The following is a 12,990-nucleotide window of genomic DNA, read 5'->3' as shown; positions in this document are numbered from 1 at the left end:
TTAGATTTCAAATTATTTTTAGTTTTTGTTTTTCAGTTTCAACATGTTTTTATTTAAAGAAACACAGCACTCAGACTTCTCCGACGATCTGCTATGTAAGTTGGGAGAACTTTTTTTTAAGCAATTTAAACTGTATCAATTTATTTCTTTGTAAATGTCACTTTTGTTGTAGCACATCCTACAGAATGAATAAAAAAAGTATGTAGAGTCCCCTCCCTCCCAAAATGCATACCAGACCCTTTCAGTCTGGTAAACATTTTAAGGGGGTATCTCAGACAAAAAAAATGTGTGAGGCCCCCCAGGAAATCCATACCAGACTCTTAATCCAAGCATGTAGCCACACTGGCCAGGAAGGGGTTGGGAGGAGCGTGTGCTCCCTCTCCCCACCTATGGAACCATACCGGGCCACGTGTCCTCAACATGGCCCCTGGCAAAGCACCTTGTCCCCATGTTGATGAGGACAAAGGCCTCTTCCCCACAAACTTGCCTGGTGGTTGTGGGTGTCTTTTGGAATCCGGAATAATAATAAGGGGATCCACCTGTAGCCTGGTTTGACCCTGTTCTTCTCATCTTGATTGCCGCTCGTCCAAGTGATCAGTTTTTCTTCATACAGAGACATCATTAAACTGCCCCTTCCTCAGCTTCCGGGATGAACATTTTAAGCAGCAGCCAGTTTTCATGTTCACATGGTTTAGACTTAGTTGACATGTAAGTACTCAGTGGGATGAGTTCATTTCTCCCCTCCTTTACATATATATTTTATTTTTTTACTAGTAATGGCAGTGATCTGCGATTTTTAGCGGTACTGCGACATTGCGACGGACAGATTAAAGACTTTTGACACTTTTTTGGGACCATTGACATTTATACAGCGATCAATGCTATAAAAATGCACTGATTACTGTGTAAATGTCACTGTCAGGGAAGGGGTTAACACTAGGGGGCGATCAAGGGGTTAATTGTGTGTTCCCTCAGTGTGTTCTAACTGTATGGGGATAGGATCGACTAGGAGAGGAGACATATCGCTTTTCCTACTTAGTAGGAACAAACGATATGGCTCCTCTCCTCTGACAGCACAGGGATTTGTGTGTTTACACACAAATCCCTGTGCTGGCGCTCGTGCACACGATTGCGTGTGGACAGGGGAGATCATGCCTACCGGCCACGTGGATAAGGTCCCCAGCCGTGCAGCAGGTGCGCGTGTGCCCTCTGGTGGCCGAAAAAGCGTAGGATGTACCCATACAAGATTTCGCCCGGGAGAGCCATTGTGCCACAGTATACCTGCGTGACATGGTCAGGAACCAGTTAAGATATTGTTTTTAATTCTGTGGATGTTTAACTGTTGTAGGCAGATTAGGTTGTAAACCCTTCAAAGGCAGCAATGGATCTGAATAATTCCATATTCTTTGTAAAGTACTGTGGAGAAAGTGTTTTATATATATATACACACACACACACACACAGTATATAGTGCGAGGCCCTGTCTCTGGGAAAACGGTTGGAAAAAAGACACAGTGTGGGACTCCGGAGCATCGAGCGGAGGAAACTGTTTTTACAGCTTTCTCCAGATTTTGGTATTCCTGGATTGAGCTCCATAGTCTGGAATTATCAAAGTGCTTTGGGAGGGAACAAATGAACTCGAGAGACTGTGGGAAAGATTCCATGCCCGTGGGACTGAGAGAGTTGGCACAGCCAAAAGAGTCTGGCAAATTTTGAGAGTCTGGGAGATTAGGAGAGCTAAGGCAACTAGGAAAAAGTCCAGGGGACAGAAGGAATCTGAGTCTCAGAAGAGGGAGAGAGTCTGGTGTGTCAGGAGAACCCCTACCTAGAGGCCAGGAGTAGGCCCATTCAGCAAGGTGCTGTAGCCAAGGTTGAGTGAGCCAATAGAGCCAGATGGCTAGGTATTTTTGTTACCTGTTTATGCTGTGTGCAACAGAAACCCCTGCATGGGCAGTTTGTGGACTTTACATTTATCTTTTCTAATTAAAGTGGGCTATCAGGCCCTTAAAACACAGTTCGGACTGGCATGTACTAAGCTAGCTAACCCACATGTCACAATATATACATTTTTATATATACAGTGCCTTAAAAAAGTATTCATATCCCTTGAAAATATCCACATTTTGTCATGTTACAACCAAAACGTAAATGTATTTTATTGGGATTTTATGTGATAGACCAACACAAAGTGGCACATAATTGTGAAGTAGAAGGAAAATGATAAATGGTTTTCTAAATGTTTTCTAAATAACCCCCCCCCCCCTCAGGTCAACACATTGTAGAAACACATTTTGCTACAATTACAGTTGCATGTCTTTTTGGCGATGTCTCTACCAGCTTTGCACATCTAGAGAGTGACAATTTTGCCCATTCTTCTTTGCAAAATAGCTCAAGCTTTGTCAAATGGGATGGAAAGCATCTGTGAGCAGAAATTTTCAAGTCTTGCCACAGATTCTCAATTGGACTTAGGTCTGTACTTTGGCCATTCTAACACATGAATATGCTTTGATCTAAACCATTCCATTGTAGCCCTGACTGTATGTTTAGGGTCATTGTCCTGCTGGAAGGTGAACCTCTGCCCCATTTTCAAGTCTTTTGCAGACTCTAACAGGTTTTCTTCTAAGATTGCCCTGTATTTGGTTCCATCCATCTTCTCATCAACTCTGACCAGCTTCCCTGTCCCTGCTGAAGAAAAGCATCCCCACAACATGATGCTGCCACCACCATGTTTCACGGTGAGGATGGTAATGTCTGCTGAAGAAGCTCATCAGAGAGCGTAACGAGTACAGGTGTGAGGTGTCGCCATTCAGGATGTTTTCTCCGTTCACATCATGATTGATGATATGCATGTTTTTTACATTTGTATGTGAGTATTTTATCCCTAACTTAAAGTTTTAATAAATGTTATTAGCAGAGAGCACTATGGTTTGCCTTTGTTTTATATGGTCAAATGTGACTGAATGAGATCCCAGGAGGAGGGCTGAGCTTGTCTAGGTGCACTGTGACGAGGATTTGTGTTCCTGAAAAATCCTGAGAGATATTACACTAAGCGTGTGTGACTCTGCAATGAGGTCTACATAGTGACAACCCGGAAGGAGGTCTGTCTTGTTCAGGAACACCAGGAGGAGGAGTTGTTTTCCCGAGGCATCCTGAGAGATATAATCACAGGTTTGTGTGACTCTGTATTGGGGTCAACTTTTGGAGGTGAGTAGGCATACCAGCTAGAGGGGGTGGTCACTGAAGTCACTGGAAATTTATGAACTGTCACTAAAAATTGCACAACGGTGGAATTTTGTTATATTTGGACTTGTTTTATTTGTATCTGTTTATTGTTGCGCTACACTTTAATTTGTTTTGTTTGCTATTTTGAGAGCCACATGTGAATACACTCTAAGTGGTATGGGCAGCAATCACGTGAAGCCTATTTGTAGGCTAATTACATTATATATTGATTTCACATTTTTATATTGATTATTGCGCTGATTATTAATTTTTTCATTAAAATTGCATGACATGCCAGTGTGACCGGCTCTCAATAAAGGCAGTTCATGCAGGTCCGGGGCGGCTGCTGTCCACATTCCAAAAGGGTCCTGTGGGTGCTTGGGTCCGATTCAGGTGCAAATTCGGACCCAATTCATACATGAACCGGTGAACAGGAACACACCGAACCTGATGCTGAGAACCGCAGCCACACATATGTGAACCAAGGCCTGACTTTACACACCTTACAACTTTACCTGACAATATTTAGTCACATCTGTGAGAATAAGCCATGTCCACAAATAAATAACACAAACTAGATGAACAACATTCTCTTTTTGCCACAAGGCACTGTCCTTTTAGAATTCTATGATAGAACAATGTGATGTAGACATGATAAATATATACAATATTCCTGGATAACCACTTTATTTGCCATTTGTCACATGGTCCATGAATTTGATTCAATACTCTCCTAATGAACATAGGTTCATAGACGTAGACACAATTACACCATCAAATCATGACAGCTAGGTAATAAGAAAAATCTAAGGTCATTTGGGGTAAGTCATGTATTGCAAAAAGTAAGTGGCGTGACATCTACATCAACAGACACAAAGTTAGATTTGTGTTAAGCCCCTAGCACCCATGTAAAAGGGATTTATACAATCAGTGCAATTTTATAAGTTATTAAAATTAATAACAATCTATGAACATCTGGGTCCTAAACACAAAAGGAAGAAGCTATTTTTGCATTATAATAAGAGCAGTACCCATTAGTGCTTGTATACATAAATGCAATTTTTTTCTAATTCTATTCTATGTTTGCTGTGCATGGTTTCCGCCAATACACAAAGTTCAAGTATACCAGGAACTGCATGCCCATAATACACTTTATAATATATGCCTTCTACATATTTCACTTTCAGAGTTTGCAGTTTGTTCTTCAGCAGGTTCATTTGGAAACAACTTTGGCTTTGTAATTTTTATCACTTGCTAATATGCTTTGTCTCATGCTTGTAAAAGTGATTTCTCATCATACATACCCAGGTATGAGACCTTTCCTAACCTTTCCTTCAATCTTTCTTTACCTAGGTGCCTGAGAATTGTTTGATGTTTCATATCCCAAATGCTTCCAAAGTCCAACTCTTCATATCTTAATATTTTCTTTGTGAGAGGCCAGCTATACAAATCAGAGCTGTTCTCTTTGTCAAAAAGTTATTTATTTTTTCAGAATTAAAACTTCTGGTATAAGTTACTTCTCATCTTCATCTCCCTCACTCATGCTGCTGATAGAGATAGAGGCGGATGCAGCACCTTTGGGGGATAAAGGAGGAGAGGGTTTATTCAGCATCCATGGTAAAGGTGGTGATGGGGAACGAGAGGGTGAACGTTCTCGAGTGGGGCTACTGGAAGGACTTTGACTCGGAGAATGTGCTTGCAGCATCCTTCCACTGCGCTCCTGAAACATCTGCTTCTGGAAGAAAATAAACACTGTTAAGAAAATGCATTCTGGGGCATATTTTTATTGAAAAACAGCTCAAATAGACTGTGTCCTCTTATAGTGGTCTTAATCTTTTCTGAACAGTTGATTGGTCAATAAACAGTTCGTGTTTGTTGTCCAAAAGCTTCCGCTGAGAATTTCACAGTTTGGATTATGAATATTGTCTACATTACCTTTACACACAAACATGCCAGATGCTTTTTTCATACCAGGTTACCAATCTTATTGAAGTATACAAAGGTATTCACAACACCTCCTTTAAAAAAAGTAATGTTTAATGTAATTTATGGTTTATAATAAATTTTGAAATTGAACTTGTATTCAGGCTGTGGAAAGTCTTAAAAGAAGAAGTTCCCTTATGTTTGATAACCCAAATGCCCTGGCATACATAGTAATTAACCTAGGAAGGCTGACTTAATAGAATGGGCAAGTCCTATAAATAACAAATCCTATGATTGTATAGCATTTTTTTTATCAGAACAATATCAAACTTTATTTGTAATTAAACATCTTACCCTCCTTCCTATTTTGAGGTCTAATGGCTTTGAATCTAGTCCATGACCCCTGCTAAGACCTACAGGTGATACTCGAAAAATTAGAATATCGTGCAAAAGTTCATTTATTTCACTAATGCAACTTAAAAGGTGAAACTAATATAGGAGATAGACTCATTACATGCAAAGTAAGATAGTTCAAGCCATGATTTGTCATAATTGTGATGATTATGGCTTACAGCTCATGAAAACCCCAAATCCACAATCTCAGAAAATTAGAATATTACATGCAATCAATAAAACAAGGTTTGTACATAGAACAATATCAGACCCCTAAAAAGTATAAGTATGCTTATATACTCAGTACTTGGTTTGAGCCCCTTTTGCAGCAATTACTGCCTCAATGCGGCGTGGCATGGAAGCTATCAGCCTGTGGCACTGCTGAGGTGTTATGGAAGACCAGGATATTTCAATAGCGGCCTTCAGCTCTTCTGCATTGTTCGGTCTCATGTCTCTCATCTTTCTCTTGGCAATGCCCTATAGATTCTCTATGGGGTTCAGGTCAGGCGAGTTTGCTGGCCAATCAAGCACAGTAATCTCACGGTCATTGAACCAGGTTTTGGTGCTTTTGGCAGTGTGGGTAGGTGCCAAGTCCTGCTGGAAAATGAAGTCAGCATCCCCATCAGAGGCGTAACTAGAACCTTCAGGGCCCCGGTGCAAGAAACAATGATGGGCCCCCTCCTTCCATCGGAGCTCCAGGCTTCCAATTTTGGGAGGGTATCCATGGACATCCTCCCAAAACCGTGCTTCCCACATGCCCCCTGGGACATGCATCCAGCGCAATCACATCGGCCCTTTACCATGTGATGTCAGCTGATCACATGTAAACAGACTTGCCGGAAAGGACTGCCATTAACTGTCAAGAATGTCAGTAAATTGTTTACACTGATAATCAGTGCCCCAATCATCAGTGCCATGTATCAGTGCCCATCAATGCCGCCTATCAGTGCCCATCAATGCCGCCTACAAGTGTTACCTATCAGTGCTTATTAATGCTGCCTATTAGTGCCCATCAAATCTGCCTATCAGCACCACCTATCAGTGCTCATTATTGCAGCGTCCATCCATGCCACCTATCGGTACTCTTCAATACTGCCCATCAGTACCCATCAATACTGCCTTAGTTCTGCCTACCAGTGTTCCTCAGTGCCCATCCGTGCAGCCTATGAGTTCTGCCTATCAGTGCTCATCAATGCCCATCAATGCCTCCTATCAGTGCAGCCTATCAGTGCCCCCTTTCAGTGCTCATCAGTGCCTCCTATCAGTGCCCCTATCAGTGCCTCCCTTCAGTGCTCATCAGTAAATCCCATTGGTGCCTCCCATCGGTGCCCCCTATCAATGCTCATCAGTAAATCCTATTAGTGCCTCCCATCGGTGTCCCCTATCAGTGCCCCCTAGTGCCTTCTCAGTGCCCCCCATCAGTGCCTCCTATCATTGCCCACCAATGCCTCCCATCAGTGCCCCCTATCAGTGCCCCCTATCAGTGCCTCCCTTCAGTGCCCCTCAGTAAATCCTATCAGCGCCTCCCATCGGTGTCCCCTATCAGTGCCTCCCATCGGTGTCCCCTATCAGTGCCTCCCATCGGTGTCCCCTATCAGTGCCTCCCATCGGTGTCCCCTATCAGTGCCTCCCCTTCAGTGCTCATCAGTAAATCTTATCAGTGCCCCCTATCAGTGCCCATCAGATTCCTCTATCAGAGTCCTCTGTCTTCTCAGGACAGCACAGCTCTGAGCGGAGAGCGTGTCTCTCCAGTGGCATCACTAGGGTTGGTGTCAACCGGTGAGGAAAAAATTGGTGTCACCCCCCCTCCACCAACTATAGCCCCCCCCTCAGTACAGACCACCCTCCACTAACTGCAGACCCCCTCTCAGTATAGACCCCCACTAAGTACAGACCCCCCTCTCGCAGTATAGATCCTCCTCACTAAGTACAGACCCCATCCATCAGTATAGCCCCCCTCATTGCAGACCCCCCATCTATCAGTATAGCCCCCCTCTATCAGCATAGACTCCCATCTATCAGTGTAGACCCCCTTAGTGCAGACCCCCATCTATCAGTATAGACCCCCCTCAGTGCAGACCCTCATCTATCAGTATAGACCCACCTCTATCACTATAGACCCCAGTGTAGACCCCCCCTCCATCAGTGCAGACCTCCCCTCCATCATTGCAGACCCCCCTCCATCAGTGCAGACCTCCCCTCCCTCATTGCAGACCCCCCTCCATCAGTTCACATCCCCCCCTCAGTGCAGACCTCCCCTCCCTCATTGCAGACCCCCCCATCAGTTCACACCCCCCTCAGTACAGACCCCCCTCCATCAGTGCAGACCTCCCCTCCCTCATTGCAGACCCCCCTCCATCAGTTCACACCCCCCCTCAGTACAGACCCCCCCTCCATCAGTGCAGGCCCCCCACAATGCAGACCACCCCCCCTCATTGCAGACCACCCCCTTCCATCAGCACACACCCCCCAGTGCAGACCCCCACCTCATCAATGCAGACCCCCCTCAGTGCAGACCCCCACCTCATCAATGCAGACCCCCCTCAGTGCAGACCCCCACCTCATCAATGCAGACCCCCCCTCAGAGAAGACCCCCACCTCATCAATGCAGACACCCTCAGTGCAGTCCACCACCTCATCAATGCAGACCCCTGCTCTCGTGTGTCCTCTGTTGCACGGCATGACAGAGGACACACAGCTGATCTCCCCCCCTCCCCTCTCTGTGCTCCGCGGAGCACACAGGAGAGGGGAGGGGGGAGATCAGCTGTGTGTCCTCTGTCATGCCGTGCGAGAGAGGACACACGGAGAGCAGGGAAATAAAACAAACGATGCCGGTGTCTCTGCTGCTGTTAGATGAGAGACACGCTCAGCCTCAGAGCGATGTGTAAAGCAACCCCGCTGGGGCGCCCCCCACAGTGGCGGAATGCCGGGCCCCGTCGCAAGTGCGACTGTTGCGACCCCAGTAATTCCGCCACTGATCCCCATAGAGCTCGTCTGTGTAAGGAAGCATGAAGCAGTGCTGGGACAAGGCCATTTGGTGCCCAGGGCGAAGATGGCAAACTGCGCCCCCCCCCCCCCGTTTTTAATAAAGAATCCTTGTCGTTTCAAAACAGGAATATACTTAATACAAGTTCAATTATATTTAATGCGATAGAAACTGAGTTCACTCACACATTTTAATATATATTTTTATTGGAGGCACTTTGAAATAATAATGCAACAAATGTGCTTGTAGAAAGGCCTGGTTAACTGTTTTTTCTGTCAAGGCCCATGTGAACATACTAAAGTTTTCAGTTTTGCATTATTTTGTGTGAGGTAGTGCCCCAATACCAAATATTCACATAAATAGTAAAAGTGCAAAAATCAAAACATTTCACAAACTTCTCAACCAACATACATGGCCTTCAGCAAAAAAGAACCCTTAATACAAAATACTAATATATAAAAGTGCAAAATCAAGGGATTACACTATTTCTCACTGAAACATATAACATTCAACTGTAATCTTTCCTAAAGGTAGTCAGTGCCCGAATACAAAATATTCATATAAATATGAAAAGTGCACGCAAAAAACAACAAACAGACATATTTTAAACAACATACAGGGCCTTCAGCCAAAAAGAACCCCTTAGTACAAAATATTCATTTAAAAGAGTGCAAAATAGAAATCAAGGCAATAAATGAAAATTTCTGTAAACTTGCTGAAGACAGTTGCAAAAATGTCAAGTACAGTGGGGATGGAAAGTATTCAGACCCCCTTAAATTTTTAACTCATTTGTTATATTGCAGCCATTTGCTAAAATCATTTCAGTTCATTTTTTTTTCCTCATTAATGTACACACAGCACCCCATATTGACAGAAAAACACAGAATTGTTGACATTTTTGCAGATTTATTAAAAGTTACAGAGGAGGTCTGGGGCCAAAATTATTGCTCTCGCTCTACCGATCACAGTGATACCTCACATGTGTGGTTTGAACATCGTTTTCATATGTGGGCGGGACTTACGCATGCATTCGCTTCCGCATGCGAGCACACAGGGACAGAGGCGCTTTCAATTTTTTTTTTTTTTTTTTTATTGTTCATTTTAGTTTATTTATTTTAGTTTGACGCCTTTTTCCCAAAAAAAATTTTTTGACCACTTTTATTCCTATTACAAGGAATGTAAACATCCCTTGTAATAGGAATATGGCATGACAGGTCCTCTTTACAGTAAGATATGGGGTCAGTAAGACCCCGCATCTCACCACTAGGCTGGGAAGCCTGAAATAAAAAAAAACAAAAAAACGATCCTGGCTTTGATCGTAGCAGTGAGTCGGTAGAAGCACCTGAGGGCGGCGGGAGGGGGGGATGTCCTCTCTCGCCTCCCGTAAGAACGATCAAGCAGCGGAACAGCCGCTATGATCATTCTTATGGTGTAGGGAATCACCGGCTAAAAAAGCTGATATCTGAATGATGCCTGTAGCTGCACCCATCATTCAGATATCCCCGCACAAACTCAAGGACGTCGTATGACAGCCGGCGGGCGGGAAGTGGTTAAAACACATTTTTTTTAACACAAAGTTGTCCATTTATACAATATTTCTAACACATAGCATGTATATACCAAAAATGTCACCCCAAAATAGATTCTCCTACTCCTCCTGAGTACGGCGATACCACATGTGTGAGACTTCCACAGCATGGCCACATACAGTGGCCGAGTACAGCCGAGTATGGCAGAGTATAGCCGAGTATGGCCGAGCATGGCTGGGTATGGCTGGGTATCACCGAGTATTGCAGAGTATGGCTGGGTATGGCAAGGTATGGCGGGGTATTGCAGAGTATGGCGGGGTATTGCAGAGTATGGCGGGGTATTGCAGAGTATGGCGGGGTATCGCCGAGTATGGCTGAGCATGGCATGGTATTGCAGGGTATCGCCGAGTATGACTGGGTATGGCTGGGTATCACCGAGTATTGCAGAGTGTGGCTGGGTATGGCAGAGTATTGCGGGGTATTGTAGGGTATTGCACAGTATTGTGTGGTATTGTAGAGTATTGCGGGGTATTGCAGAGTATTGCACAGTATTGTGGGGTATTGCAGAGTATTGCAGGGTATTGCAGAGTATTGCACAGTATTGTGTGGTATTGCAGAGTATTGTGGGGTATTGCAGAGTATTGCACAGTATTGTGGGGTATTGCAGAGTATTGCACAGTATTGTGGGGTATTGCAGAGTATTGCACAGTATTGCACAGTGTTGTGGGGTATTGCAGAGTATTGCACAGTATTGGCTGGGTATTGTGGGGTATTGCAGAGTATTGCACAGTGTTGTAGGCTATGGGCCGCTTGTTAAGTGGTTAACTTCGCCTCAGCCTCCTCCCCTCCCCCAATCCAGCCATTTATTAATCTGTTTTTTTAGTACTTTTACACAAGTTCATTCAGAACACTGGCACGCACTGCAATCTAAATCTTCTACCTTAGCTTCCTTCCAGTCTCCAGAATCCAGCAACAGAATCCAGCAGCAGCTACACTAGTAGAGACAGCCAGCCAGGCAGGCAGCAGTTTCTCGGCTCCTCGGCTCATCAAGGTAACAGCGCGCCGACTCCGACACAGCTCCCTGCGTTCCTCTGCGTCCTCCCACACCTCCGGGCGTGAGTGACGTCACGGCGCTGGCAGGGACTACGGGACTCCTCCGTAGGGGAGTAAACTGTCTGTGACACAGAGAAGTTGTGCTGAGGTCCGGAACTTAGGGATCATGCAGGAGGCAGAGCGCAATTATACAGTGAAGCTGGGCGCTGACATTATGAAACATAGGTCACTTTCACTTATACACTGGCGGCGGCGGGCGGCGGCCGTGGCAGAACTTCGCCTGCAGGCTGCGCCCCCTTCCGCCCCTGCCTTGTACCGGCCCTGGCATGAAGTGCTCCAAAATCTCCTGATAGACGGCTGCATTGACCCTGGACTTAATGAAGCACAGTGGACCAACACCAGCCGATGACATGGCTCCCCAAATCAACACAGACTGTGGAAACTTCACACTGGACTTCAAGCATCTTGCACTCCTTCCTTCATACTCTGGGTCCTTGGTTTCCAAATGAGATGCAAAATTTGCTCTCATCAAAAAAGAGGACTTTGTACCACTGAGCAACAGACCAGGTCTGTTTTTCTTTTTGGCCAGGTAAGACGCTTCTGATGTTTGTTGTTCAGGAGTGGCTTGACAAGAGGAATACGACATTTGAAGCCCATGTCCAGGATCCGTCTGTGTGTCGTGGCTCTTGATGCACTGACTCCAGCCTCAGTCCACTCCTTGTGAAAGTCCCCAGCACTTTTAAATGGCCTTTTCCTGACAATCCTCTCCAGGCTGCGGTCATCCCTGCTGCTTGTGCACCTTTTTCTTCCACACTTTTCCCTTCCACATAACTTTCTATTAATGTGCTTTGATACAGCACTCTGGGAACATCCAACTTCTTTTGCAATTACCTTTTGAGGCTTTCCCTCCTTATGGAGGGTGTCAATGATGGTTTTCTGCACAACTGTCACGTCAGCAGTCTTTCCCATGATTGTGATTCCTACTGAACCAGACTGAGAGACCATTTAAAGGCTCAGGAACCCTTTGCAGGTGTTATGGCTAAATGAGTTGATTACAGTGGGACACTTTGAGCCTAGAATATTGCACCTTTTCACAATATTCTAATTTTCTGAGATTGTGGATTTGTGGTTTTCATGAGCTGTAAGCCATAATCATCACAATTATGACAAATCACGGCTTGAACTTGCTTGCATGTAATGAGGCTATCTCATATATTAGTGGAAAAAATATATATAAAACACAAAGCGCTGTTATGCTAAATAGCTGATAATTACACATAAAACCAAGTGAGGCTGCTATCAAAAGAGATTGTTTTCAGAGTCACTTAAAAAGAATAAATAATGATATTTGAAGCGCTTCACAATGTGCATGAAAATGAATATATAAGAATAAATATAAATAGTAAAAATTCCTAAAAAATCCAGCAGTCAAAATAGTGTAAAATTATAAAAAATTAGTGACACCAAATGTGTAAAAAAATTCACATAAAAAATCCACATAACTGAATCTGCTCCTGTCTAAGGCGGCTGACTGCTATAGTAAAACCTGCATATGCCTTATCATTATAAGGCACACGTGAGTGGATTGAAGTTTGTCTGTGTACCTTGGTATCCTAACTATTGCACAATGATTGTTTTTTTTCTCTTATCTGCCTGTTTATGATTCTCACATTGGTTGTGAATAGAAGCAAAAAGCACATTGTTACTATGAAGGTCAATGAGCACCTTGATTAAGCAAGTGTTTTTAAACAGCTTTGCTAGTGATCAAAAGCTCTATACCAATCAGGATTCTACACCTGTATAATTGAACCTTCTGAATACATCCCTATATATTTATTTTTATGTGGATTTTTTATGTGAATTTTTTTACACATTTGGTGTCAC

At 44.1% G+C, this 12,990-nt stretch overlaps 1 protein-coding gene across 3 annotated transcripts in view; it reads right to left on the bottom strand.

Annotated features, from left to right (window-relative positions):
• Positions 1–2,279: 2,279 nt before the first annotated feature.
• The window catches only part of PCYT1B (phosphate cytidylyltransferase 1B, choline), a 174,175-nt gene continuing 163,464 nt past the window's right edge, over positions 2,280–12,990 (bottom strand). The window contains exon 8 of one of the 3 annotated variants that reach the window (XM_073616435.1): positions 2,280–4,951. In XM_073616435.1, coding sequence (XP_073472536.1) covers positions 4,736–4,951 — 216 coding nt within the window. In that variant the 3' untranslated portion in view covers positions 2,280–4,735. Of the gene's footprint in view, positions 4,958–12,990 lie in introns of all 3 variants that reach the window. The other 2 variants (XM_073616434.1, XM_073616432.1) reach the window with 2 other exon arrangements.

Source organism: Aquarana catesbeiana, linkage group LG02 (assembly GCF_042186555.1).
Source record: "Aquarana catesbeiana isolate 2022-GZ linkage group LG02, ASM4218655v1, whole genome shotgun sequence".
In the NCBI taxonomy this organism is placed as follows: Eukaryota; Metazoa; Chordata; class Amphibia; order Anura; family Ranidae; genus Aquarana; species Aquarana catesbeiana.
Note: the sequence above shows the minus strand (reverse complement) of the source record. Positions and strands in the feature narration are given on the sequence as shown.